The 26,395-nt window shown below is 42.9% G+C and overlaps 1 protein-coding gene across 8 annotated transcripts in view; it reads left to right on the top strand.

Annotated features, from left to right (window-relative positions):
- The window catches only part of LOC126204414 (glucose-6-phosphate exchanger SLC37A2), a 376,862-nt gene extending 351,486 nt beyond the window's left edge, over window positions 1-25,376 (top strand). For all 8 annotated transcript variants that reach the window (XM_049938795.1, XM_049938792.1, XM_049938797.1 and 5 more), the window contains 3 exons: window positions 2,606-2,807; window positions 16,017-16,114; window positions 24,995-25,376. In XM_049938795.1, coding sequence (XP_049794752.1) covers window positions 2,606-2,807; window positions 16,017-16,114; window positions 24,995-25,063 — 369 coding nt within the window. In that variant the 3' untranslated portion in view covers window positions 25,064-25,376. The remainder of the gene's footprint in view (window positions 1-2,605; window positions 2,808-16,016; window positions 16,115-24,994) is intronic.
- The last annotated feature ends 1,019 nt before the right edge of the window (window positions 25,377-26,395 follow it).

Genomic DNA, 26,395 nt, shown 5'->3' with positions numbered 1-26,395 from the left:
AACGATGGATTTGTAAGATACCTCAGCATCAAATTGTCCCAAGAGAGAAATCTGTTTATTGTACATCCGTAATTGCCTAGCGGCAGGTGATAGGATTGCAGAACCCAACTGAAGATACGTCTGAGAACTGATGATAGCGACAGCAGAACCAGTATCCACCTGCATGCGAACATTCCGACCAAGTATTTGGACAGTGAGGAATAACTTCCCTCAAAGGGAAGAAGTACCATTGACCGACAACACAGAAGCAGAATCAGCGTCACGTTCATGAACATCAGGAATGCGGTCGGATTTGCAAACGGAGGACACATGACCCTTCTTTTTGCATTTGTGACACATGGCCCAATGTTGGGGACAATCCTCCCATGAATGTTTCGTAAAACACCGCGGACATGAAGGAAGTTGCCGGGGGTTTTGCTGCAGTTTCTTAGCGGGTTGTTTACGGTTAGGCCGAGGCTGTGCGTGGGAGCACACTGCGGCCACGTCGGCCGGTGGGGACACGCCACACGCTTCGTCAACATCGCACAGAGGTTGTATTTCCCCGACGTCGCCCCATGCCTCTATTTGCGCTCCAGCAGTGCGAGAAACTTCGAAAGACTGAGCAATGGATAGGACTTCATCTAGAGTCAGATTTGCCAACTGAAGGGCACGTTGCCTAACTTCTTTGTCGTGCGCAGGCCGGATAATAGCATCCCGTACCATGGAATTGATGTAGGATTCTTTGTGAACTTCAGTAACAAATAGACACTTTCTACTGAGGCCGTGAAGTTCAGCAGCTCAAGCACGATAGGATTGATTCGGTTGTTTTTGAGAACAATAAAAGGCAACACAAGAGGCTACCACATTTTGAAAATATACGGACAGAAGTGAGCACATTTCAGCAAAGGACAAAGACGCAGGATCTTTCAAAGGAGCCAATTGTGACAACAACCGATACATTTGAGGTGAAATCCATGAAAGGAACAGAGACTTACGTGTTTGTTCATCCGCAACATGAAATGCCAAGAAGTGCTGTCGAAGAAGTTTTTCATAATCAGACCAGTCTTCCGCTGTCTCGTCGTAAGGAGGTATAAACAATGATGAGAGACGCCCCGCATTGGATTCCGCGACGAAATCACGAATCGCCAATGTGAGAAGCGTTTGCTGTTCAATGAGACCTTGCAATAGTTGCTCTAAAGTAGCCATGGAAACTTGTGGGTCAACAAAGAGAGAGAAAAATTCACTACCTCATCGCCAATTGTTATAATGTCAAGTTGAACAAATATATTTTGAGAACGACACAATACATGTAAGTCACAGATAAAGTAAACAAAGTAAGACGTGTGTACACTGTAACATTCAAATCACACTGAGTCCAAGTCTAGCGGCCGCTGGCTGGCTGGCCGCTTAGGTGGCGCGGCTGCTGCATAGCTGGCAGACAGTACCGCATGTAGAGGACACACGTAACTGCACGGTGGCACTTTGAAAGATCTGCGAGTCACAACACTTACACTACTCGGCTACCATTTTTGTCTACGTCTTCAAACTAAACATTTATGTAAATTTACACACATTTTTATTAAATAGGTCTTGACTTTTCCACTAGACCCTATATAGATGCTGACACTGAAAAATTCAAAACCCGTTTAATATAAACATTAGACTTCAGTGGAATTTACATCCTCAAGTTCAAATATTCTGATAAACTGTAGGAGCAGTGGCTGATAAGGTACTCTTCTAGTAGGATATCTGAGGATTTTCAATTTCCTGTCTGGTGTCTGTTACTAAGCTCTTATAGACTTTTGCATCAGACTATAAAACACCATCCTGGAGCCTAAGTGTGGATGTTTAGTGTATATGGAAATTATTTTTACTGCTAGTGCTATCATTGTGAATTTCATTGCTCATCCTTAATTTGCTGAAGTTTTTAAGCACAAAAAATTAGGGAGTAAACACATTGCCACACAAGTGTAAGAATCTCCCTGGAGATGCTCTGCATGATATTGGGTTATCAACTTTAAATAAGACTTTTACTGTACACTTTTTTGTAGCAATTGTTTTTTTGACCTTACCTGCATCTCTCCAGAAGATTGTAATATGACAGTATTGAGTGAAAGAATGCTAGTAGTCGCATCTGCAGGTCAAAAAAAGTGAGATAGATTTTAAAAAGCAAAGAGACCTGACTTTACCATCCAACTGGATGACCTACCGTATCTAGTACTTGTCCATTGATTTTCGCTTCTGATTTTTATTTGTTTGGAATTGGATCATATAAGTCTCTGTACAGTTAAGGATAAGGTATTTGCAGGTATGGATGTGTTAGAGCCCTTTATCATGGTACTTATCAAGAAACATCAAAATGTTTGAAGAGCCCTCCCATGTTCTAGGAAAATCATTTAGGTGAGTAGTCAAGAACATGAATGGGCAGGCACAGAACATTGCAAGAGACCACATTTCACATTTCCTCACCCCAAATTTGTACTCACTCCTGTTATATCATTTGTTAATGTGATCTCCCATATCTGTCATTATGATATGAGTTGATAAGTGAATAAATGCCTTTCATTATACTGATGCTGAGGATATGGTAGAAATAATTCTAAAACTGTGTGCTTCTTATTTTCAGATGTTTGTGTATGATGAATACGGGTCTGTGAGTGTGGAGATTAACATCTTCCTGCTGATAGTGGTGGGCATCCTTGTGAATGGGCCCTACTCCCTAATCACCACGGCAGTCTCTGCAGACTTGGGCACACATGAGTCACTCAAAGGGAGCTCCAGGGCATTGGCCACAGTCACAGCCATCATTGACGGCACTGGTTCAATAGGTAACCTGAAAAACTTAATACTGGTTGTTTGTATTATAATAGAAAATAAAGTTTGCTTCAAAAATAGGTAATACGAAAAAGAATGATTATATTGTAAACCAGCAATGATTTCATACAAGGAAATGGATTGGAGCACTGAGATGGAAAAGGGAGGGAAAAGTGGTGAGCAATTTCAATTGTAAAAATTACAATTTTCTCAAAATTGAGAGGTAAACTTTGGCAGAAATATCTTTCCTGAAAACTATTCTCCTCTTCTTACAGTGCAGGTAGTTATGTGATTAGTGCAGTAATTCCACTTTTTTCACTCATTGGCATGTTTCTCCTAAGTTGGTGTTTGAAATATTCAATTGCAAGGTAAACTAGTTTGAATTAGATGGCTGCTTTGACAATATTATGAAAATGATAGTTGCTACTCAGCATATAGCGGAGATGCTGAGTTGCAGACAGGCGCAACATAAAGACTGCCAAGCAAACCTTTCAGCCAAACAGGCCTTAGACAGATTAGACAACATACACACCCATACTCACTCACACAAACGCAACTCACACTCACATGACCACAGTCTCACGCTGCTAAGGCCAGACTGTGAGCAGCAGCACTTGATGGGAGATGCAACTGGTTGGTGGGGGTAAGGAAGGAGGCTGGGATGGAAGGGGGAGGGATAGTAGAATAGGGGTGGGAGACAGTAAAGTGCTGCTTGTGGGAGCATACAGGGACAAGATGGGGAGAGAGGGTAGGGCAGTTAGGTGCAGCAGTGAAGCTGGGAGACTGACTGACAGAGGGCTGGGGGGGGGGGGGGGGGGGCAGCGGAAAAGTAGAGATGTAAAAAGACTGTGGGTGTGATGGTGGAACAGAGGGTGTGTAGTACTCGAAGGGGATAGGTGAGTAGGGCCAATGACTAATGAAGGTTGAGGGTTATGGGAATGTAGAATATATTGTAGGGAGAGATACCATCTGCAAAATTCAGAAAATCTGGTGTTGATGGGAAGGATCCAGATGTCATAGGCTACAAAGCAGTCATTGTAATGAAGAATATTGTGTTGAGCAGTGTGCTCAGCAACTGGGTGGTCCATCTGTTTCTTGGCTGCAGTTTGTCGGTGGCCATTCATGTGGACAGACAGCTTGTTGGTTGTCATGCCCACGTAGAATCAGCACAATGTTTGGTTGCGGCTTAGCTAGTAGATCACATGACTGATTTCACAGGTAACTCTGCCTTTGGTGGGATAGGTGATGTTTGTGACCTGACTGAAGTAGGTGGTGGTGGGAGAATGCATGGCACAGTCTTGCATCTAGGTCTGTTACAAGGATATGAGCCATGGGACAAATGTTTGGGAGCAGGTGTTGTGTAGGAATGGACAAGGATATTGTCAAAGTTCAAAGGGCAGCAGAATACCACTGTAGGAGGGGTGAGAAGGATAGTGTGTACGCCATTCCTCATTTCAGGGGCATGATAAGAGGTAGTCAAAAGCCCTGGCAGAGAATGTGATTTGGTTGCTCCAGTCTTGGGTAGTACTGAGTCACCAGGGGAATGCTTCGCTGTGGCCGGACAGTGGGACTTTGGGTGGTGGTGGGTGACTGGAGAGATACAGCCTTATCTCTCCAGTCACCCACCACCTGCCAAAGTCCACTGTCTGGTCACAGAAATGCATTCCCCTTGTGACTCAGTCCTATCCAGGGCAAGAGCAACTGAATAACATTCTGCGCCAGGGTTTCGACTACCTCTCGTGCCCTGAAATGGGGAATGTCTTACCCACTATCCTTCCCACCCCTCCCACCATGTTATTCCCCTACTCACAAAACTTGCAAAATATCCTCGTCCATCCCTACACAACCCCTGCTCCCAACCCCTTGCCCCATGACTTATATCTCTGTAACAGACGTACATACAAGACCTGACCCTAAACCCTCCCACAACCACCTCCTCCATCAAATGCAGGGCTACCTGTGAAACCAGTCATGTGATCTACTAGCTAAGCTGCAACCAAACACTACTGCATTACATATGGGCATGACAGCCAACAAGCTTGGTCTTTCTGCATGAATGGTCACCAACAAGCTGTGGCCAAGAAACAGCTGGACCACCCAGTTGCTGGGCACACTGCTCAACACAATATTCTTCATTCCAATGGCTGTTTCACAGCCTGTGCCATCTGGATCCTTACCACCAACACCAGCTTTTCTGAATTGTGCAGATAGTATCTCCATACAATACATCCTAAGTTCCTGTAATCCTCAGCCTTCATCAGTCTTTGTCCTTACCCACCTATTCCCTTACATGTCCAGCACTATACAGCCACCAATGCACCCACAGTGTTTCTGCTTTTCTCCTTTTCCACTGCCCCCCCCCCCCCTCTTCCCTACCCTCTGTCAACTGCCGTTCTGTACCTCTCCACCCTACCTTCTCCCCACCTCATCCCAGTATCCTCCCAAAAGCAGCATTTTACCATCTCTCACCCCTATTCTGCTATCCCTCTCCCTCCCATCCTAGTCTCCTTCCTTATCCCCACCACCAAGTTGCTTCTCCCATCATGCACTGCTTTGGTCATGTGTGTGGAAGTGCATTTGTGTGTGTGTGTGTGTGTGTGTGTGTGTGTGTGTGTGTGTAAGTTGTCTACTTTGATGAAGGCCTGTTTGGCCGAAAGCATTGCTTGACACTCTTTTTGTAGCGCATGTGTGTGAATCATCATCTCCACTATATGGTGAGTAGCAACTGTCCTTTTCATAATATTCTCGTTATTCCATCCTGGATTTTCCATTGTTACACTGTTGCTTTGTAATACCGTGTTCTGTACATATCATAATTATTGTATCATGTTCAATTTAGTTCTTCCCTTTGACAACAGTGAATTTTGTTGACATTTGTCATGCATCAGCAATGTTTTTGTTTGAGCCAGTGAGACTCACTTCACCTGTTGGGAATATTGCTGTGTCCCTTGTGGGAGGGAAGTAAGTGCAAAAGTGTAGGGATCTGTCAGTTGACAGTTCAGACATACAGCAAATAAATAGTCCCATTAGGAGGGGAATGGCAACATGGGATGGTAAAGATAAAGTTGTGCACTGTGAATATTCCTTGAAGACTCATTCTACAGTTGAAGATGTTATTCTGGCAGTTTTTTGTTCAAGTTGGAGTGAATGAAGCCTGACTTCTGAGCTGTAACATTATACTTGGATCATTCCACTAAGTGGCAGAGAGGGTTGAGAAGATCAGCCTGCCAGCCAGAGTGGCCATGCAGTTCTAGGCACTGCAGTCTGGAACCGAGCGACCGCTACGGTCGCAGGTTCGAATACTGCCTCGGGCATGGGTGTGTGTGACGTCCTTAGGTTAGTTAGGTTTAAATAGTTCAAAAGTTCTAGGCGACTGATGACCTGGGAAATTAAGTCGCATAATGCTCAGAGCCATTTGAAACATTTTTTTGAAGACCAGCCTTACTCAAGTTCTAATGAAGTTCACAGTCTGCAGCATTCTGCCCTGAAGAGTGGCTCAAAACAACAGTGGTTGAGCTTCGTAACCTCAAACCTTTCTTCACCATCATTCCCCAAATTCCTCAACATGCAAACTAACCTTACATCTACAGAAAGAACTGCAGTCCACCATCTAAAAGCTGATCCCAACCTTATAATCCTACCTGCGGACAAAGGCTCCACCACTGTTGTTTTGAACCGCATTGATTACCTGGCGGAAGGACTCTGCCAGCTGTGAGATACTTACACCAACAAACCTTGCCACAGAGACCCCATTACAGAAACCCAGTAGGATCTCCAGCGACTACTCAAATCCTTAGGCCCATCCCAGAACCTCTCCCCGAAGTCCCTCTCTCTACTCACCCCTACCACTTCTCACACTGCTACCGTCTACATGCTTCCTAAAGTCCATAAACCTAACCATCCGGGACGCCCCATTATGGCTGGTTACTGTGCCCCCACTGAGAGAAAATTTCTGCTCTTGTAGACCAACACCTTCAACCTATTACCTAGAACCTGCCCTCCTATATAAAAGATATCAACCATTTCCTCCACCAACTCTCCACTGTTCCTGTGCCTTTACCACACGGTGCCAAATAAAACCCATTTGCTATCAAGAGGGCAATGCATGGAGCTTTCACCCACGCGTAGATAGCACAGTAACTGAAACTGAGGATAGCAAAAGAACAAATACTGAACTCTTATCACCTAATGTTTCTCTACTGTAAAAGACATAGAAATACTATTTCACTGTAATGAAGAGTGGTATAAATGTTACCGGCAGTGGCAGTGAGAAACAGTTAAAATAGTTGAATAATTTAGCAGTACAGGAGACCAATCACCAAATAAGAGGAATGTTGAGTTGTCAAGAGGCACATGCAAAAGAGAATGAAAACTTTCAAACTATGGAAACTCCAACACAATGGACTCACATTCTGGAGGAAGATGGTTCAATCCCGTATCCGGCCATCCTGATATAGTTTTTCCACGATTTCCCTTGGACACACAATACCTGAGTTGCAATTCACAGGTGGACTGGGATGGAGATTGCCGGGTGGGGTGGGTAGAGAGAGAATGAAAGAAAGAAGCAGGAAACAGTAGGAGGGGTTGGTGATAGGTAGCCAGCAGCTTGGAGGGAGGGAACAGGTGTGCAGGATCGGAATGCAAGAAGAAGGGGTGAGAGGTGTGCAGGCTAGGCATGTAGACACACAGTTACTGGAGATAGTGAGGTGCAGCACTCAATGAAAATGGCTTGGAGATGAGGACTGAGAGATGTGACAGGACAGAGAGAGGAGAAACTGTCAGGTAGAGAGTGTGGGGACAGTGGGTTAGTAGAGATTGGGGCCAGGAGGAGTGAAGAATATGTTGCAAAGATAACTCCCATCTGCATTGTTCAGAAAAGCTGGTGCTCGAGGGAAGGATCTCAGTGACACAGGTCATGATGCAGCCATTGAAGTCGAGCATGTTGTACTCAGCACCATGTTGTACTAGTGGGTGGTCAAATTTACTCTTCATTACAGTTTGGCAATGGCCATTCATTCTGGTGCACAGGTGGGTGGTGGTCATGTTTATATAAAATTCTGTGTAATGATTGCAGCACAGTTGGTATGACACAGTGCAGGCAGTCCTTCCTCTGATGGGATAGGATAACCGGATGACAGGGCGGGAGTAGAATGTTCCATGTGGGTGAATTGGACAGATCTTCCACCTGAGTCTTTCACAGGGATATGACCACCCAGGGGGCTTACCACTCTTTGGCAGGTTCATGCTTGGCTACCATAGGGCCCCAGCCTTTGCAGCATCTTTTCCCTTCTGTGCTGCATGTCCATCCTAGCTATTCTTTTTCCCCTCCCTTGGGGAACATTTCTGGGGTGTTTTTGGGAATGTCCTGCGTTTTCCGTAGCTGACATAAGAACAGTCTCACCATTGTTTTTCGTTTCTTTTTTTCCTATCTTCATTCACCTTCTCCTATCCTTCTTCTGCTTCAGTATTTGAAGCTCGTCCTTTTTTTTTCCTTCCTGTGCGCTTCTGAAGGCCAGCCCATGTGTCTCACGCGTAACAGGTGGTTAGGTAAAGTGTAATTCCCAGCCCCGGGTCGACAACTAGAGTTCACACGTACCCCCTCGTGCAAGCCAGGCCCAGGGAGAGATGACTGCCTGAACTGCTACCTTCCCAAATTGACAATTGGTCCCTCTGTCAGGTGTTTGGAAGGTGTGACCACAGTTCTTCATGGTTTCACATACTGAAGGCTGTCAATCCTTCGTGACAGTAAATCCGTTTCTAATTCAGAAAGGTGTTGATGCAGTTGCTAGCCCTGTGAAATCCTGCTCTCGTTTACACAATGGCACTTCACTTCTGGAGACTACTTCTGATTCTGAAACACAACAACTGCTTGCTGCTTCACTTCTCCATGGCTATCCTGCTCGTGTCAAGACCCATAGAACTGAATTCTTCCCACGGTTTTATTTACACTAGGTTGCTTGATGGTCTGACCGAGGCAGAAATCCAAATGTACCTCTCTGATCAGGGTTTCATTGCTGTCCATTGGATGATGAAAAAGGTAGATGCATCCTTAGTGCCCACATGCACTCTTTTCCTCAGCTTCAATAGAGTGGTGCTTCCGGCCATGATCAAGCAGGCTATGAAGTTATCACAGTCTAACCGTACATTCTGAACCTGAGGCACTGCTACCAGTGTCATCATTTCAAGCACAATCGAATGTCTTGTCAACACCCAGCCAAATGTGTAACCTGTGGTAGGGATGGGCACAAGGACGATTGTCAGCCTCTTTTTCCCCACTGTATCAACTGCAATAGTGACCTTGCCGCCGCCTCTTGAGATTGTCCCATGTGAGCAGGCTGTCCAGGAGATCTGTGTAAAGGAAAGTCTCAAACCCTACGTTCTATTGTCTGGCACTTACAGTGCTGTTCTAGCTACATCTCGTTCCATGAAGGACATGGCCACGTGGACATGCAACCTCAAATTCAGCAGTAAGGTTGTGAAATCACCCAGTGTCATGGTAGCATTGCGGTCTCCTTATCCAACTGTGCAACAAGCCACCAAACATTCGCCTCCCAGGGCAAAGTCACCTGCTATCTAACTGGCAAGCTGGAAAGGACAGAAGGAATACTCCCACGAAGACTTTCTATGTGCCTCCAGTCAATAAATATCTGAATCTTCCTCTGCCAAATGGAAAGGCTCCAAGAAGTCAAACAAAGGCACACAGTTTTCTCCTTCACCAACTGCCCCCTGCGGGCCTCTGGTGGCGTTCGTACGTTGGTCTGTACAGATTTTACTAGCATGTGGATTCCTCTTCAAACTACATAAGAAGTGGTTGCAGTTAGGTTCCACCTGGACTCTGGGGTCACAATTTCAAATCTTTATCTCCCTCCTGACAGGGCTCTTACACCTACTGCCTTAACTGCCCTTCTTCAGCAACTTCCTCCTCCCTTCCTCCTTCTCGAGGATTTTAATGCTCATCATCCCTTGTGGGGCAGTGCATTTCTATCTAGTCAGGGGCTTCTCATAGACCAGTTTCTTGCAGATCACAACTTGTGCCTTCTTAATGATGGCTCCCCTACCCATTTCCGTGCCAGTCATGGTACCATTTCTGCCATTGATCTTTCTCTTTCTTCTCCCTCCCTCCTCCCTTCATTACACTGGTCACCACATGACGACCTTTGCAATGGTGACCACTTCCCGTTGATTCTCTCACTCCCTTCCCGCTCCTCGATTGGACAGGTTAACTCGTTGGTCTTTCCAACGTGCCGACTGACCTCTATATACTGCACAGGTCATTTTTCCTCCCTCTTTGTCGGGTTGTATTGATGACGTCCTAAGTGACGTGTCTGATGCAATTGTTCGTGCTGCTAGCCTTGCTATCCCATGCTCATCTGGACCATTTCACCGCCGGCAAGTCCCGTGGTGGAGTACAGCCATTGCCATTGCCATCCGTGATTGCCGTCGAGCTTTGCAACACCTTAAGAGGCGCCCATCCACTGTCAATCTTATTACCTTCAAACGCCTTCGCACCGAAGCCCATTACTTAATGAAATGGAGCAAACGGGTGTGTTGGGAATGCTTTGTTTCTTCCCTCTATTCTACTGTCCCTATGTCACGGGTATGGGCTACACTTCACTCTCACCAAGGTTGCCATCGGCAGTCTACCCTCCCGGATGACCTTTGCAAGGACCCACTGATTCTCGCGACCCATTTTGCAACAGTAACAGCATCAACCTCCTATCCGGCTGCTTTCTTTCACCAGAAACAGTGGGCTGAAGCTTCTGCCTTATGTTTTACCCCTTGTCAGTCAGAATCTTACAACAAAGCTTTTACTGAATGGGAACTTCTTTCCGCACTTTCTTCTTCTCCTGATACAGCCCCTGGGCCAGACTCCATTCGTAACCAACTGCTTCAACATCTCAGTGCTCCACAACGGCAACATCTTCTCCAGGTGTTTAAGCGTATTTGCCTCCAGGGTGACTTCCCTTCTCAATGGAGGGATAGCATCGTGGTTCCCATCCTTAAGCCTGGTAAGAACCCCTGTTTGCTGAAAGCTACCAGTCAATTAGTCTGACAAATGTTGTTTGCAAGTTACTTGAACAGATGATAGCCCGTCGGATCAATTGGGTCCTCGAATCTTGGGATCTATTGTCCCCTTACCAGTGTGGGTTCCGAGAGGGATGGTCTCCGATCGATCATTTGCTTCGCTTGGTATCCGCAATTCGGCAGGCTTTTTCCCAGCACCGCCATTTGGTTGCAGTATTTCTCGACCTTCGCAAGGCCTATGACACAGCTTGGCACCATCATATCTTACTTACTCTTGATGAGTGGGGTCTTCAGGGCCCATTCCCAATTTTTATCCACCAGTTCCTATTCCATCGGTCGTTCAGGGTTCGGATTGGTACTGCTTTTAGTTTTCCATGTACCGAGGAGAATGGCATCCCACAGAGTTCCATATTGAGTGTATTTCTCTTCCTCATTGCTATAGATGGCCTTGTGGCCTCTTGTCGGTCCTTCGGGCACCCCTGCTCTGTATGTGGATGATTTCTGCATTTGGGTTAGTTCCTCGTTGATGGCCTCTGCAGAACGACAGCTCCATGGTGCTATACGGCATTCCTCTGCATGGATCCTCTCACGTGGGTTTCAATTCTCTCCTTTAAAATTGTGGGTGGTCCAGGAAACGAAACTGTGGGACCACAGGTAATCATTGTGCATCGAGGTAGAGCTCCGGATCGGGGTGGACCGTAGTACGACGACAGAAGTGTCATCGTAATACGGTCTACCCCGATCCGGAGCTCTACCTCGATGCATAACGATTACCTGTGGTCCCACAGTTTCATTTCCTGGGTCTTCTTTTCAATGACAAGCTCACTTGGCTGCCAAATATGAGACTTCTGAAGATAGGATGTTTCCGTAAACTCAATGTCCTTCGCTTCCTTGCCCACACCTCTTGGGGTGCGGATCGTTCCACTCTTCTCCGCCTTTATTGGGCTTTAGTGCTGTCTTGCTTGGACTATGGGTGTCAAGTTTATGGTTTGGCTGCTCCTTCCACACTGCACCTCCTGGATCTGGTCCACCATCGTGGTAACCGTTTGGCCACCGGTGCCTTCCTTATTAGCCCTGTTGATAGTCTCCTGGTTGAAGCTGAGATCCCCTCCCCCCTTTCTGTTCGGCAGTCCCAGCTTCTGGTTTCTTATGCAATCGCTGTCCGTTCCTTTCCCACTCATCCTTCCTATTCTTCCTGTTCCCAGACCAAGGATGTTGCCCAACAGATTCCCGGCCTCGGGCAGGTTTACCGGTTGGGCTCCGCCTTGCGTCTCTTTGCCATGATTTTCAGCTTCCTTCTTTGTCCTGTCTCCCATGTTCCCTCCCCAACACCCCACCCCCCTTGGTTAGTTCCTTGGCCCCGGATCCGAATGGAACTCCGCCGAGGTCCAAAAGATTCCGTTCCCCCAATGGTGTTCAGTTGTTTTTTCCGCCGAATTTTATGGGAGTTTTGGGATGCTCTAAATCTGCTGGTTGTGTGGGATATGCCTTCATGTCCTCTGTTGGCATGGAAAATCATCTCCTGCCAACTGCATGTGGGGTGTTTACTGCGGAATTGATGGCAATTTCCCAGGCCCTTACCTTTATTAAACGGTCCCAACTCATCCGCATTTTGTTATGTACAGACTCAATGAGTGGCATTCAGGCTATTGACCGGTGTTTTTCCCGCCATCGCTTGGTCTCAGCCATCCATGACCGTCTCCCTGATTTTCACCATTCTGCTTGTTCCGTTGACTTCCTTTGGGTCCTTTCCCATGTGGGTATCCCAGGTAATGAGCATGTTGATCATTTGGCTGGGGGAGCAGTCACTTGCCCCCTCTTCTCTGTACCCCTCCTGCAGCGGATTTATGGCTTCATATCAAATCCCACTTTGCACAATCATGGGCCAACTCTTGGGAGGCTACCTCCCTGTCTAATAAACTCTGTGCGCTTATGGTGACACCTGTCCCATGGCGTTCCACCTCTCCTGAAAGAACTCGACCACCCTGTGTCGTCGCCGCATCGGCCGTATCAGGCTGACCCATGGTTTTCTTTTGTATAATGAGCCACCCCCACTTTGTGGTTGTGGAGCCTTCCAGTCAGTAGCCCACATTTTGGTGGAATGCCCCCTTCTTTTATCTCTGCGTACTAAGTACAGACTTCCCCGCACTTTACCTTTAATATTGGCATATGATTCCTGGATGGTTGAACTGGTGCTCAGTTTCCTCTGTGAAAGTGGTTTTTATTTTCAGTTCTAAGGTTTTAATCTCCCTCTGGAGTAGGGGCGGGGCGGTGAGGGTTGGGGTGACTCCCACTGTAAGCAGTGTTTGAAGATTCCTGACTCCCCTCCCTGGCCACAATACTCTTTTCTCTCCCTTTTACTCTGTTTTTATCGCTTTTTAGATTTGGTTAGTCTCCTTTTACAATACACATTTTTACATTCTAGCGGTTGAATGCTTTTGAATAGCAGGTGGTCTTGCCTGTACTGCATCAGAGGTGTGATATTTCCTGCCTCTAGCATAGCCTTGGGGTTGCCCACTTGCTGACTGCCCTCCTTTTGCTTTCACCATTGACAACAAGACTGCACTTTAACATTTTTTAGCCTTTTACCTTTTATGGTTATGACTCTTCTGAGATGTGAATCCATTCGAATGGACCACTTTTGAAACAAGGGACTGATTACCTTGGTATTTGGTCCCTTAAACCCCGATCAGCCAACCAACCAACCATCCTTCACCAACTCGAAGATCCTCTTCAATGGTGTCGCCACATGATACCCTCGCCCAGCCAACCTCCGTGTTGCCAATGCTCACCACCAACTGTTTTTCTGCCCTGGATTTCACAGGTTGACAGAGGGAGAGTGCTGACATCTCTGTAGATCTCTTGAAGCAGGATCCTCCATCCTCTGTGCCCTGTAGCAGTGAGTCTTTTAAGGCCGGCACTCGGCAGCCGCTGAGGTGACACCCCTTCATTTTTTCCCTCCTCCCCTTTCTTCATTATGGCTCTCCTTCAATGGAATGTTTGTGCCTTCGATCAAACAAAGAGGATTTACAGCTGCTCTTAAGATTTGCAGCGTCCACTTTTTCTCTGCCTCCAGAAAACAAAATTGCGTCCTCATGACCACTTTGAGCTTTCGCATTTCTTCCCAGTCCATTTTGACCTTCCCCTCAAGGACAGCATTCCGTCTCATGGGGGAGTCATTCTGCTCATACGGGAAGACGTTCATAGTCAACCTGCCTTTAAGCTGTTGCAGTTTGCCTTTTCCTTCCTCACTTTACCTGTTCCCTACACTGCTTAATCCCTCCATCATTCGATATCACCCGGGCAAACTTCCTCCAACTTATTAGGCAGTTCGCTGACCTCTTTCTGCTGCTCGGTGACTTTAATGCACACCTTCCCCTTTGGCTTCTCCCAGAACCTGTCCCAGAGGTGCCCTCTTGGCTGACCACCTCAATCAACTTAACCTCTTCTGCCTTAACATAGGAGCACCCACGTTCCTTTCAGACTCCTCGCACAGCTATTCCCATTTGGACTTATCTTTCTGTATTGCTCAGCTTGCCCACTGTCTCGGTTGCTCTGTTCTCACTTGACACATACTCGAGCGACAATTTCCTGAGTGCTATCCATTTGCCGACTCCTACCCCAAACTACGTGCACACCCAAATGGCAGCTTACTATGGCTGACTTGACGCTTTACTCCTCCCCATTGACCTTCGATGAACAACAGTTCCCCAGCTGTGATGACCAGGTGAAATATCTTACAAATGTTATCCTTACCACCACAGAATGTTCCATTCCTCACACTTCCTCTTCACCATACCATGTCTCAGTCCCGCGGTGGACTGAGGCTTGCCGTGACGCAATAAGACCTTTGAGATGCGCTCTCCACATTTTTAACCATCATCCTATGATGGCAAATTGTATTCATTATAAACAGTTGCATGCACAGTGTTATTGTATTCTTCAGGATGGTAAAAAAGCCAGCTGGATTTCATTCGTGAGTTCTTTTAACAGTTCCACTCCCTCTTCCGTCGTGTGGGCCAATCTCTGGCGGCTCCCTGGGACCACGATCCATTCCCCAATTTCCGGCCTGACAGTGGCAGACAATGTCATAGTGAACCGCATTCCTATCTCCAACACTGTGGGCCACCATTTTATGGACATTTCGAAATCCTCCCACTATCACCCTGCCTTTCTCCATCGGAACCCAGTGGAGGAGGTTCAGGCGATACTCTTCTCTTCTCAGAATCGTGAGTGCTACAATGCCGCCTTTACTACGAGGGAGCTAGATCATGCTGTCGCTTCATCCCAATCCTCTGCCCCAGGGCCAATTTGGTCCTACAGAACTTGAAGTGTAAATCGATAAATAAGGAGAGTTCCCACAGCTGTACAATTCAGAAAAGCTGATGTGGGAAGAATTCGATGGAACATAGCTCGATGCTGCACAGAGCCCACTATCATGTCCTTGCATTCTCTCACAAGCGGCACTGGTGTCTTCCACCACCAACCCTATCCTGTTATCCCTCCCCCTCTCCACTCCACATGTATTCCATCCACTCACTACTCATCCCAGAAAAGATCATTGCTCACCTCAGGTCCAGTCACAGTTGAGCCTTAGTGCCAGGAGACATAATGGCTGGCTGTGGCTGTGTGTGTGTGTGGGGGGGGGGGGGGGTCCACATCTGATGAAGGATTTACAGTCCAATAACATCTAGCAGTCACCATGTCCCTGTCTGCCACTCAATGCCTCTCTTTGTGGTGAGTAGCTGTGATTCTGGAATGATTGCATAGGCTCAGTCGTAAGAAAGACAGCTGGCAGACTTTGGTATATTTTCTGGATACTGGGGAAATGCCTTCAGACTACATGCAGACTGCTTACAAATCACTGGGCCTTCAATCTGCAGAGTATGTATGTTGATGTACTACATAGATGTAGATGCAGACAGTAAGGGCAAGAAATAACTGAGATTTCTGCTCCTGATATTCTGCAATGTTCTTTTGTATGTTCTATTTTTAATTCTTAAGCACACAAATTTAGTAGAACAAAATGAACAAATATACATATTATTAAATTTAAAGGTATGTGGATGTTGTTATTTCATGAAGCTCTAGGGACAATTTTTCGTAACTTAAAACTTCTCACAAACTTAACTACATTTATCTACTTGGCAAATGTTATGAGCTAATTTGTCATACTCACGTATTTGTTCTCTCAAAAGGTGCTGCAGTTGGACCCTTGTTAGCTGGTGTCATATATTCGTACGGCTGGGAATCCGTATTCTACATGCTGATGGCTTCTGATGTATTAGCATTGCTGGTACGTACCACTTTTATACTTGGTAACATTTTGCTGTATCAGGACAACATATTTCCATTCATTAATGACTTGTCCTATAATTTATGGTTTAACTTATCACTTAGAGGAGGAGTAACAATTGCACAAAAGTGATCCTTGAAAATGATACATGGTGTTCACCCACAACCATCTTGTAGATGCCTCTTTAATGAGTTGGACATTTTATTACCTCACTCTTCACAAGATGCATTTTGTGCAACTAAACCATCTCAGTTTGATCATTGGCTGTAAGACATAAAATTACTGACAGATAGCAAAGGACATTTTTAAATGTAGCCTAACATAATTTCTTTGAATTGCTCCTTCTGTCCTAGATAAATATTTAATGGAAACTGTTAGCACAATGTGTAGCTCAAAAAAACTTAAATGTTTCACAAATTACATTGTTAGTATTAAAGCAATACCATAACTGCTGGCAGAATTAACATCCCTAGTCAACATTTGTGATGAATTAAAACTGCCCACACTCCTTCATTTGGCAGGCAGTGAGCTATGCAATTTGTACTTAAACTGAACCATGCTCATGGACAAATCAGAACTGACACCACATACATTACCTCACATTAGAGAGTATAAATGTCGTATCCGCACACCAACTGAGAGACCTGTCCTTAAGACCACTGAATTCTAATAATGTCATGAATGATGGCCTCTATTCAACACTGAACATCAATTTTAATTACAATTCTACCTTGTTTTGGTGACATCCAGTTTCAGCAAACATTTGGTGTGTTTAGGTCTACAGTGGAAATAAAGCACTGAAAGACTTGTGAAAGTAGGAAATCAAGTAAAACATAGCATATCTTCTCCAACAGCCACACACAGTAAAGTTTTCACTGTATGCCATTGATAGTAACTGTTGGGAAAAGATTCATCAGTTCGTACAAGTAGTCTTCTTCTTGTGCATTTTTCTACTTAATAATCATCGGAGGAGTGAAGGGAAATATTCACCTTCCAGTCAAGACACTTCAATAGTAGACAGATCCCTTAAATGCATTTGCCCCCATCCCCATCTCCCACTTTATCCCCATTAAATTACACTTGCGCGCGCGCACACACACACCAATATTGTTGTTTGCATGATTGCGTCTCCTCACCAGTTTCACATTCCTGGCTTGTCTCCAAGATACTTCTCACCCACTCCGCCCAACACAACCTCAATCAGGCTTCAGAGCCTGGACAATGTAATCAGGCAGGGATTTATAATTTTGTGTGTGTGTGTCGTCTTTTTTAGAAGACAAAAAAGCTTTCAAAGAAGAAAGTTCAGCAGTGTTTTCACCATCATCTTTGTTCCTCTTGACTGAACTTTCCAGCATCTATCGAACATGAGCATTCATGTCAAGCTAGGAAAGTTGTTGTGTAAGAACAATTTTTATCAGATAGAGGTTGACATTTGAACATTGGTGCAGTAAGCCCAGATGTTAGAGCTAAGTCAATATGATACGAATGAACTTTGTGAATACTTGTGCTTTCAGAATCGACATGTGGACTCGGACACACTTTTTCTGTAATTTAAAACCATATGGCAGTGCTACAAGGAAGCTATGTTGTTCTCAGAAAAAACTCCTTTAGCAAAATTCTTTTCAAGGGTAGTAAATTTAGTATCACAATCTTGCTGTATCCATGTGTATAGATAGTGTTGTCTGACCAACATTCTGTGCCCACCAGTTTCCGTCCTGCACTAAAGGAGGATTCCCCAAGGGAAAGGTGGCATTCATCATCTTGTTGGCAGTAGTTTGTCAGCTAATAACCAAGATGTGATACTGTTGCATACCTTCACAGATATGAGAATGACCCGATGGCTTTTTGACTGAAAGAACTGAGGGCATTATAATGGACAGCAAACGTTCAAAAGAAATGAAACTAGGTATCAGGCATGTCCCAATGTTCACAATACATGTAAATGATTTATGATACAGGATCAACAGCACTATCAGATTGTTTATTAATCATGCTGTTGTCTACAGTGAAGTATTATTTTTTATCGATCATAAGGAAATGCAAAGGGATATGGATGAAATTTCCTTTTAATGTAATGAATGGCAGCTGTAAGTACATAAATGGAAGATAATGCCCAAAATAGAACCCGGCAGGATTGTATTAAAGATCTGGGGAACGTTTTATAATTTAAATATTTTTGGATAATACTAAGAAATTGTACAAAATGTGATGAACAGAAGACATAGATTCTTTGGAAGGGTTCTGGGATAGTGCAGTCATCAGTAAAGGAAAATACATACAACACACTAGTGGAACCAATACAAGCATATTGCTTCAGTGTTCATATTACTTATCAAGTAGACATAAGAACAAACTACGAATACATTAAGAGATTTGTTACTGGGATACTAAAAATGTCAGAGTAGATAATTCAAAAGTGTAACAGAGATACTAGGGGAACTAAACTGGGTATGCCTGGAAAAAGGATGGTGATGTTAGCACAAAAAGCTGCTGGGTAAACTTTGAAAACCAGTGTTCGAGAAACAGTGTCAACGATCCTGCTGCTACAGTTGTACATCTCATATAAGAATCCTGAGAATAAGATAAAGGGTATTATTTCTGGCAGTATATAAATTTAGGAGTAAAAGTAACAATCCACCAAATACTAGAGTGCTGAGTCACCCACTAGCTTGAAAAAGACTCATTCAAAAGTGAGCACAGTTTTCAGTCTTACATTTGTAACACTGGGTATGGCTTAAGCACTCATCACCATAGGCTTCCTGCATCATTTGGTGTGTCTCTGTAAAGGTTTTCTCGAGTTTCACGCAAAATTTAATGCAGACGCATAGCTCCTCTTAACTTCTGCTATTTCAAAATTCGCAAACTGTGCTACACAATGTTCAACTCAATACAGCACTGAACAATAACAAACAAACATACAACAATGAAACTCATGGCAGTTACATATTAAACATATGTGTGTGTGCAGCGGTAGGGATGCCAACTGCATTTCACTCCAACACACCATTGGAAACGAAATTATGAATGGTCTGAAATTTTTTAAAGAGAGCTAGTATTCTGCACCAGTTTCTTTCAAAAATAGTTTAAATTTTCCATGAGATACTGATCAATTTTCTCCATGTATTATATTCATAGTTTTTATTACATCTGTCATTGTGAACAGCATTCTGACACATACAGTGCTCCTTGAACAATAATGCAACGAGAGGTCGAATATTTTACACCATTTTTCCTTAACTGACCAACGAAATTGTTTTTGCTACCAACCATAGCTGGTGTACAATCAGTAGAAACTGCACAATATTTTTTAAAACTACCAATTTTGACAACATGCTTTTTAATTACATTAAAAAATAACCAAACCTGTTATTCTGACTAACAGAACTACAGTGAGTAACAATTCATGCACAGAAAAGTCATCCAATATTATGCACATAAAAATTAGTAGCCAACTAAGATCTTTCTGATCAGTACTCTGGTCCACGTATACAAAGAATAATAGTGACAGTCTGTAATGAAATTGTTTAACTTCTTTTTACGCTGTGTACAATATCAAGAATTCAACTTTTTATAGTATTAAGGTACAAAGCATCTGTCTGAAAGTGTTCAGAGGCATCGTCATAACCAAATACCTTTGCCATTTTTACTGCACATTCTTTCACGAGTAAAGTGTTGCTGAAGCATTTCTAGGCTTTTGCTAATTTTAAGCATGCCACATATGATGCAGTTAAAACCTTTTCTTTAAGACTTGATGGTTCAGGCAACTATTCACTAAAGTGCATAGTTCATTGTGAAAGTGACATCCATGTGTTGCTTCATGAAGCAAAGAGAAATGTCAAGAAAAATTACTATCTTTGTTTTGATGCAAGCATTTTTTACATATTAAACAGTGGGGTTTTTCAAAGGAATTGCTTACAAAAAGGTACTTAATCTTGAAATAGTCATTGAAAATGCATTTCTCAGCATTCTTTCTTTTCAGCATTCTTAAAAACTGTAATAGCAAAATAATTACAGTAATAAACAAGATAAAAACCAGAATAATAGCCAACCTGTTAATGAAGCAATATTAAGGATAGTAGATCTGAACAAAATGCCGAGAGCAAGGTGACTAAAAAAGACAGCAATGCCTTTCCAAAGTCAGACAATGAGTGAAGGTGCTACAACTTATGATTTGAGGAAACAGTCAAAGGGATGCTGCCCCACTCAACTGCTGACAAACAAGTGTACTGAAGCTGTGGCAAGGTCATAATGACTCTGCACATGTAGAGTTTGAGGCAATATTGGGAAACCCCACATGTCCAATTTTTGACAGTCAAGTTACCTATGATTTTGTACTTTAAACACACAGGCCGATGGTGATATGGAGAAACCCCATACATTTTCGCATTTTATGTCTTGTTAAGCAGACACTGTATTGCCTAAACCAAAGGTAAAACCCCACATTACAAAAGATATGAGGTTCCTCGAAATTTTATGTTGTCAACATTGTTTTAAACAGAGAGAATAATAGATGGGTGCCTATAAACGACAAGAAAATGCATGACGTAAGGCAATTTTTACCATTCCTACCAAAGAAGAAATTGTCCAGAATTGCTCAGTGGCGGATATGTATGAGGGGGCGTGCACTGCTGCTGCCCCCCCCCCCCCCCCCTTTCCTTGCAGGGCCACCCGCATTTCCACCCGTGCCACCTCCGCCAGTCAGCGCGCACGCTATTCATTCGTTTCTTTCATCAGTCGACTCAACCGAATCAAGATGCGTCTTCGTATTTTATATATATCTCTCTGGCACATAGACAGCTAACACATACCTACTTGAAGTTACGGCCAGTCTAGTGCTCTCAATATGTTATTCTGTCTGGTATTTGTTCAAGAAAAGTCACCAATATTGTACTGTTTTCTTGTACAGAGAACCTTTGATATGTAGCATTATAAATACACACTATTCGCCGAATAGAAAGCTAGTTTACATACAGAAGCAGAAATATTAAGAATGAAAAATGAATAAGTAAAAAATCCTAGTTTTAGTAAGTGTAAGTGTGAAGATTAGTCTAGAGAGGGAGCGATCAGTTGATTGTGAAGTATTAACAATAGTAATTCATAGTAATTTCTCAGTAAAAATACTGTTATGAGATTCTTAACAATATTTTTACTGATAACGTAACAATAGTATCACATACATAACTCCTATTATGAGTTAGGTGTGGGAAACTATTGATTCAATTATCTCTGGTTAAAGTGACTTTTGAGAAGATTCCTAAGAGTGCTTTGTTACTATATAGGCCCTCTATCAAATGCACTAGAAAGGAACAGAATCAACACATAAATTGTCGGATGACGTTGTCATTGGAAACTCTTGGCATTGTCTTCTATATGTGTATAATTAGTTTAAATAAAACTTCCTTACACTTTGCATGTGACTTGACTGGTTTTATATTACGGTAAAAGTAAAGGTAGCTCAAGATATCTTTAGGGCCCCCTCCTTGAGGTTTTTCTGTCTCCGCCACTGGAACTGCTACACTGATGTATACAATTGGCCAACCTGTGTCAAAGAAAGAACAATATGTGGTGTATAATTCCAAAGAGAATGGAAACTAAGCATACTATGTTTGATTTTTGTCCATATTAGCAACAAAGTGTGAGTTATGCAATGATGTAAGCTTATTAATTACAAAACATTGAGAAACCCACATGTTCACTAAATAAAATTTAACTTAACATCAAGAAAACATATCACAAATGTCTCAAGGCACGGGCATTCTCTCTCTATGTTCATTTTAACAAAAACTGAGAAGAAAACTGGAATTTCAGCATAATTTTATGAAAGAATATTTTTTCTGTCCCTTGAAAAGTTTAGTTTTTTGGACACATGGGGTTTCTCATTGTTTCCATTCAACTGAGATGTTAAGTTTCTGCTTAAAAAAAAAAGAGCATATTTTGTTCATTGTCTGCGGCTTTATTTTTAATGTAACTTAATTTGTGTATCGAATATAATAGAGGGAAACATTCCATGTGGGAAAAAATATATCTAAAAACAAAGATGATGTGACTTACCAAACGAAAGCGCTGGCACGTCGATAGACACACAAACATACACACAAAATTCTAGCTTTCGCAACCAACGGTTGCCTCATCAGGAAAGAGGGAAGGAGAGGGAAAGATGAAAGGATTTGGGTTTTAAGGGAGAGGGTAAGGAGTCATTCCAATCCTGGGAGCAGAAAGACTTACCTTAGGGGGAAAAAAGGACGGGTATACACACACACACACATATCCATCCACACATATACAGACACAAGCAGACATATACAGAGGCAAAGAGGTTGGGCAGAGATGTCAGTCGAGGCGGCTAGCTTAAACCCCTTAAAACCCAAATCCTTTCGTCTTTCCCTCTCCTTCCCTCTTTCCTGACGAGGCAACAGTTTGTTGCGAAAGCTAGAATTTTGTGTGTATGTTTGTGTGTCTATCGACGTGCCAGCACTTTCGTTTGGTAAGTCACATCATCTTTGTTTTTAGATATATTAATTTGTGTATCTCATCATTTGTTGCTGGCAGAAGGGTGGTAGTGCTACGTCTCTTTGTAGGTGGCCTCTACTTCACAGTCTTCTAACAATCAACCATGTGAAGCATAGGTAGTGTTGAAGGGTTGTGTTTTTAAATGATATTTCACATGTTTTTGCTCCTCCTCCTATGTCTTAAAAATACCTTTTCATTCAGGGAAACACAAAATACTAGAGGGGATACACATACAGTAAAATGGGTGTAAAACCTACTGTCTTTGGCAGTGCTGGTTAACTAGTGTACCTTCAAGAACAGGTTCAAGAAACAATCATCCCTCATCTCAATAAAACAAACTTTGTTACCACTTTGGTTCTCACCTGTTCCACCTCCTTTGATTGTGGTGGTGATGAAGCAAGCTTCCAATGGCTCATTATACCTGTACACTACAATGATTTTTTACAACAACTGTGTCTGCAAATTTTTCTATCAATTACAAAATTTCCAAACACACACATCACAGTTTACCTATACTCCACCCTAAATGATGCTTCCACACATCCCGTCTCTGGCCATCCTGATTTAGGTTTTCCGTGATTTCCCTAAATCGCTTCAGGCAAATGCCGGGATGGTTCCTTTGAAAGGGCACGGCCGATTTCCTTCCCCATCCTTTCCTCACCCGAGTTTGCGCTCCGTCTCTAATGACCTCGTTGTCGACGGGACGTTGAACACTAATCTCCTCCTCCTCCTTCCACACAGATGAAAGTCAGTCCCTCGATTCAGAGTAGAGTGGTGGGAGCATGATGCATTCTATGCTGAGGTGGATGGAGAAACCTTTGCTGTGTCACCAATGTGTGCCCTCTGTCTCAGTCCCACACAACATGCTCCAGCGCTTGCTTATACTGGTAGTAGCTCTGGGGCCACTGCCACTATTCTTGCTTCTGGCTCTCCCCGAAAAGACTTATATGCTTGTAAAACTATTTCTGCCACTTCTTGATGTAATAATAATGAATATGTTTGGTATATGCCACCCAGAATGAGCACCAGAATGGCTAAAGGCTATGTCAACATCTAATTTGAAAATTGGTGCAAAGTGTTACATATGCACACTGCACTCAGATGTCACAGAAAGATGCTGTCGGCTGTAGTGTTTTGTGGTGAACTGCTCATCACTATTGCACATCCCCTAACTGCCCATCTTCTTAATGCCAATCTTGGAAACAACTCGCTTTCCATTAGTGTTCATCTCCTTCATCAATTCTGCTTTTATACCATCAGTGGTGGCAAAACTATGTCCTTTGATGGTTCTCAGAAATAGAAGGAAGATGCAGAAGGCCATGCCTGGCATATAAAAACAGGCACCGAGGTGTGAGTGGGAGCATTATCGTGATGCAATTTCCACAGGTGGTTTTTCCACAATTCTGGTTGTTTCCTTTAGAATGCTTCATGCAAATGGTGCATAACTTCTAGGTAGTATTTCTTATTGACATACAACTGTAAGGCAGGAACTCCTAATGCAGTAACCCACAGTAACTGAAGAAGACCGTGAGAAGAACCTTCACATCTGATCAAATCTGTCAAATTTTTTTGGTCTTGGTTCTTTAGGCAGTTTTCATTGGGATGATTTGACCTTGGCTTTGATGTCATATCCATATACCCATGTTTCATCACCTGTTATAACCTTCTTTAACATCTCTTTTGGTTGAAATATGTCAATTTCAGAACGAACTTTGCTGCTACATGTCTCATGTCCAAAAACTCCGAAAAAATTGCTCGGCTGGAGCTGAAGGATATGCCAACATCAGCAACCACTCTCACGTAGATTTGATGATTTTCCATGATCATATTATTTACTTCATCCACATTATCAGCAGTAATTGATGTGCTAGGATGGTCATCGTCAATGTCTTCTTGACCTGTGAAATGTTTATACCACTAAACTCTTGTCTTACTAATGGCAGATTTGCCAAAAGCCACAGTCAACATTTCAAACATGGTGCTGCATTTTATTCCACTCTTCAAGCAAAGTTTAATGCAAATTTTCTGATCCATCTGTAACATAACTAAAAATTCACTGAACACACAGAAATGCATATAACCCTTTCTACTGTCAGCAGTAAACTAAATATTCAAAACATCTGAAAATGCAAACATACTTCACAAACGTATGTACCAATAAGGTAAAAAATTGGATGTATAAGGCTCGCGAAGTTAAAAAATTCCCTGTTACCTTTTTTTTATCACACTTCACATCTGGAAAAGCCATTTGCATCACCATTCATATCGTTACAGAGCATCTATCTTTCTCCCAGTCACTGTTTTTGCTTTGTATAAAAGACTCGGTCAAAGTACAGTTCAATAAGAGACAAATGCTTCTCTCTTTTACAGCTTTTAGTACGTCTGGTGATCAAGGAATTCACTCAAAGGCGGCACAGGACTCGACAACACATAGGTTAACTTTCAGCAGTTGTATTCCTTCATCATTCTCGAAGACACCAGCCAGAGGAAATTACTAAAATGAAGAATACTTTCATGCAATGAAAGTATTTAACGTGTTGCCTTCCAGGATTTTATGATCTGAAAACTTTCAGAAAACTAGTGAACTCTTTCTGGATGTGTCATAAAAAAAAACAAAAAAGCTCAACAGTTCCTCAGCTACAAAGTACATCAGGATACTGTAATCTCCACGACATTGCTAAAATGAAGCAGGAAAACAATTTCCAAGAAATACTTACATTTGCACGCAATAAACCATTTTTGTATAAAAAAATTCTTGTGTCCTCTTTTTTTAACTCTGTGGTGATGGAGTTATCGAAACACTCCCCTAACAAAGTACAAATATGATTATTGTAACCACTACAATGTTATGAACATTTAAGCAGTAAGGAGTGTTCCCTGAGACTGCAGTCTCGTGTGTGTGTGTGTGTGTGTGTGTGTGTGTGTGTGTGTGAGAGAGAGAGAGAGAGAGAGAGAGAGAGAGAGAGAAGATAGCCTTACTGGCTGAAAGCTTTATTTGTGAAAGTCTTTTGATGTGCCTATCTGTGACTCAGCACCTACGATATATGGTGAGTGGCAACTTTCATAATTTTGTTTAAGCAGTAATATATGTACATGTAAGACTGGGTCACAGTAAAACAGCAAAAAATGTCATTGGCTAAGGAATTGCCAGTTGTTAGTCTACTAACTTGAATTTTTGTTAGAATTTTATCTGACCCTTAGTTAATATTCCGAAAGTTTCAAAACAAATATATTCCTGTTACCTGCTTTACAACTGGTTGAAATTTGGATAAGGAAATTTTGTCTGACTGTGGGCTATCAATGCCTGCAGTGAGACATCACACGAAATAGAGTGACACAGATATTTATTTAATTTATTACAAACTGATCCATGTATTCATATAAATTAATAGGAAAGTATTACATCAATAATCATTTCCCATTTAACTTGTCGAAAATCAACCAAAAATGAAAGATTGGAAATACATGGTGTATCAAAAAGAATCATCCCATTTGGCACATCTATTTTTTTGAAATTAATAAACATATAAAATGAATTTTGTTTTTTGATTAACGAGAAACTCAAAACAATTTTTTTTGTACCTTTTCATAGGTGTTCAATATGTCCTCCTTGAGATGCACGGCGTATGTCAATGCGATATTCAAATTGTTCCCACACTGCAGCGAGCATGTCTTGAGTTACAGCTTCCATAGCTGCTGTTAAGCGATGTCTCAGTATATTCATTATTGTTGGTAACAGAGGTACATAAACAATGTCTTTCATAAACCCCA

Source organism: Schistocerca nitens, chromosome 9, assembly GCF_023898315.1.
Source record: "Schistocerca nitens isolate TAMUIC-IGC-003100 chromosome 9, iqSchNite1.1, whole genome shotgun sequence".
In the NCBI taxonomy this organism is placed as follows: domain Eukaryota; kingdom Metazoa; phylum Arthropoda; class Insecta; order Orthoptera; family Acrididae; genus Schistocerca; species Schistocerca nitens.
This window is presented reverse-complemented; position numbering and strand designations above follow the sequence as displayed.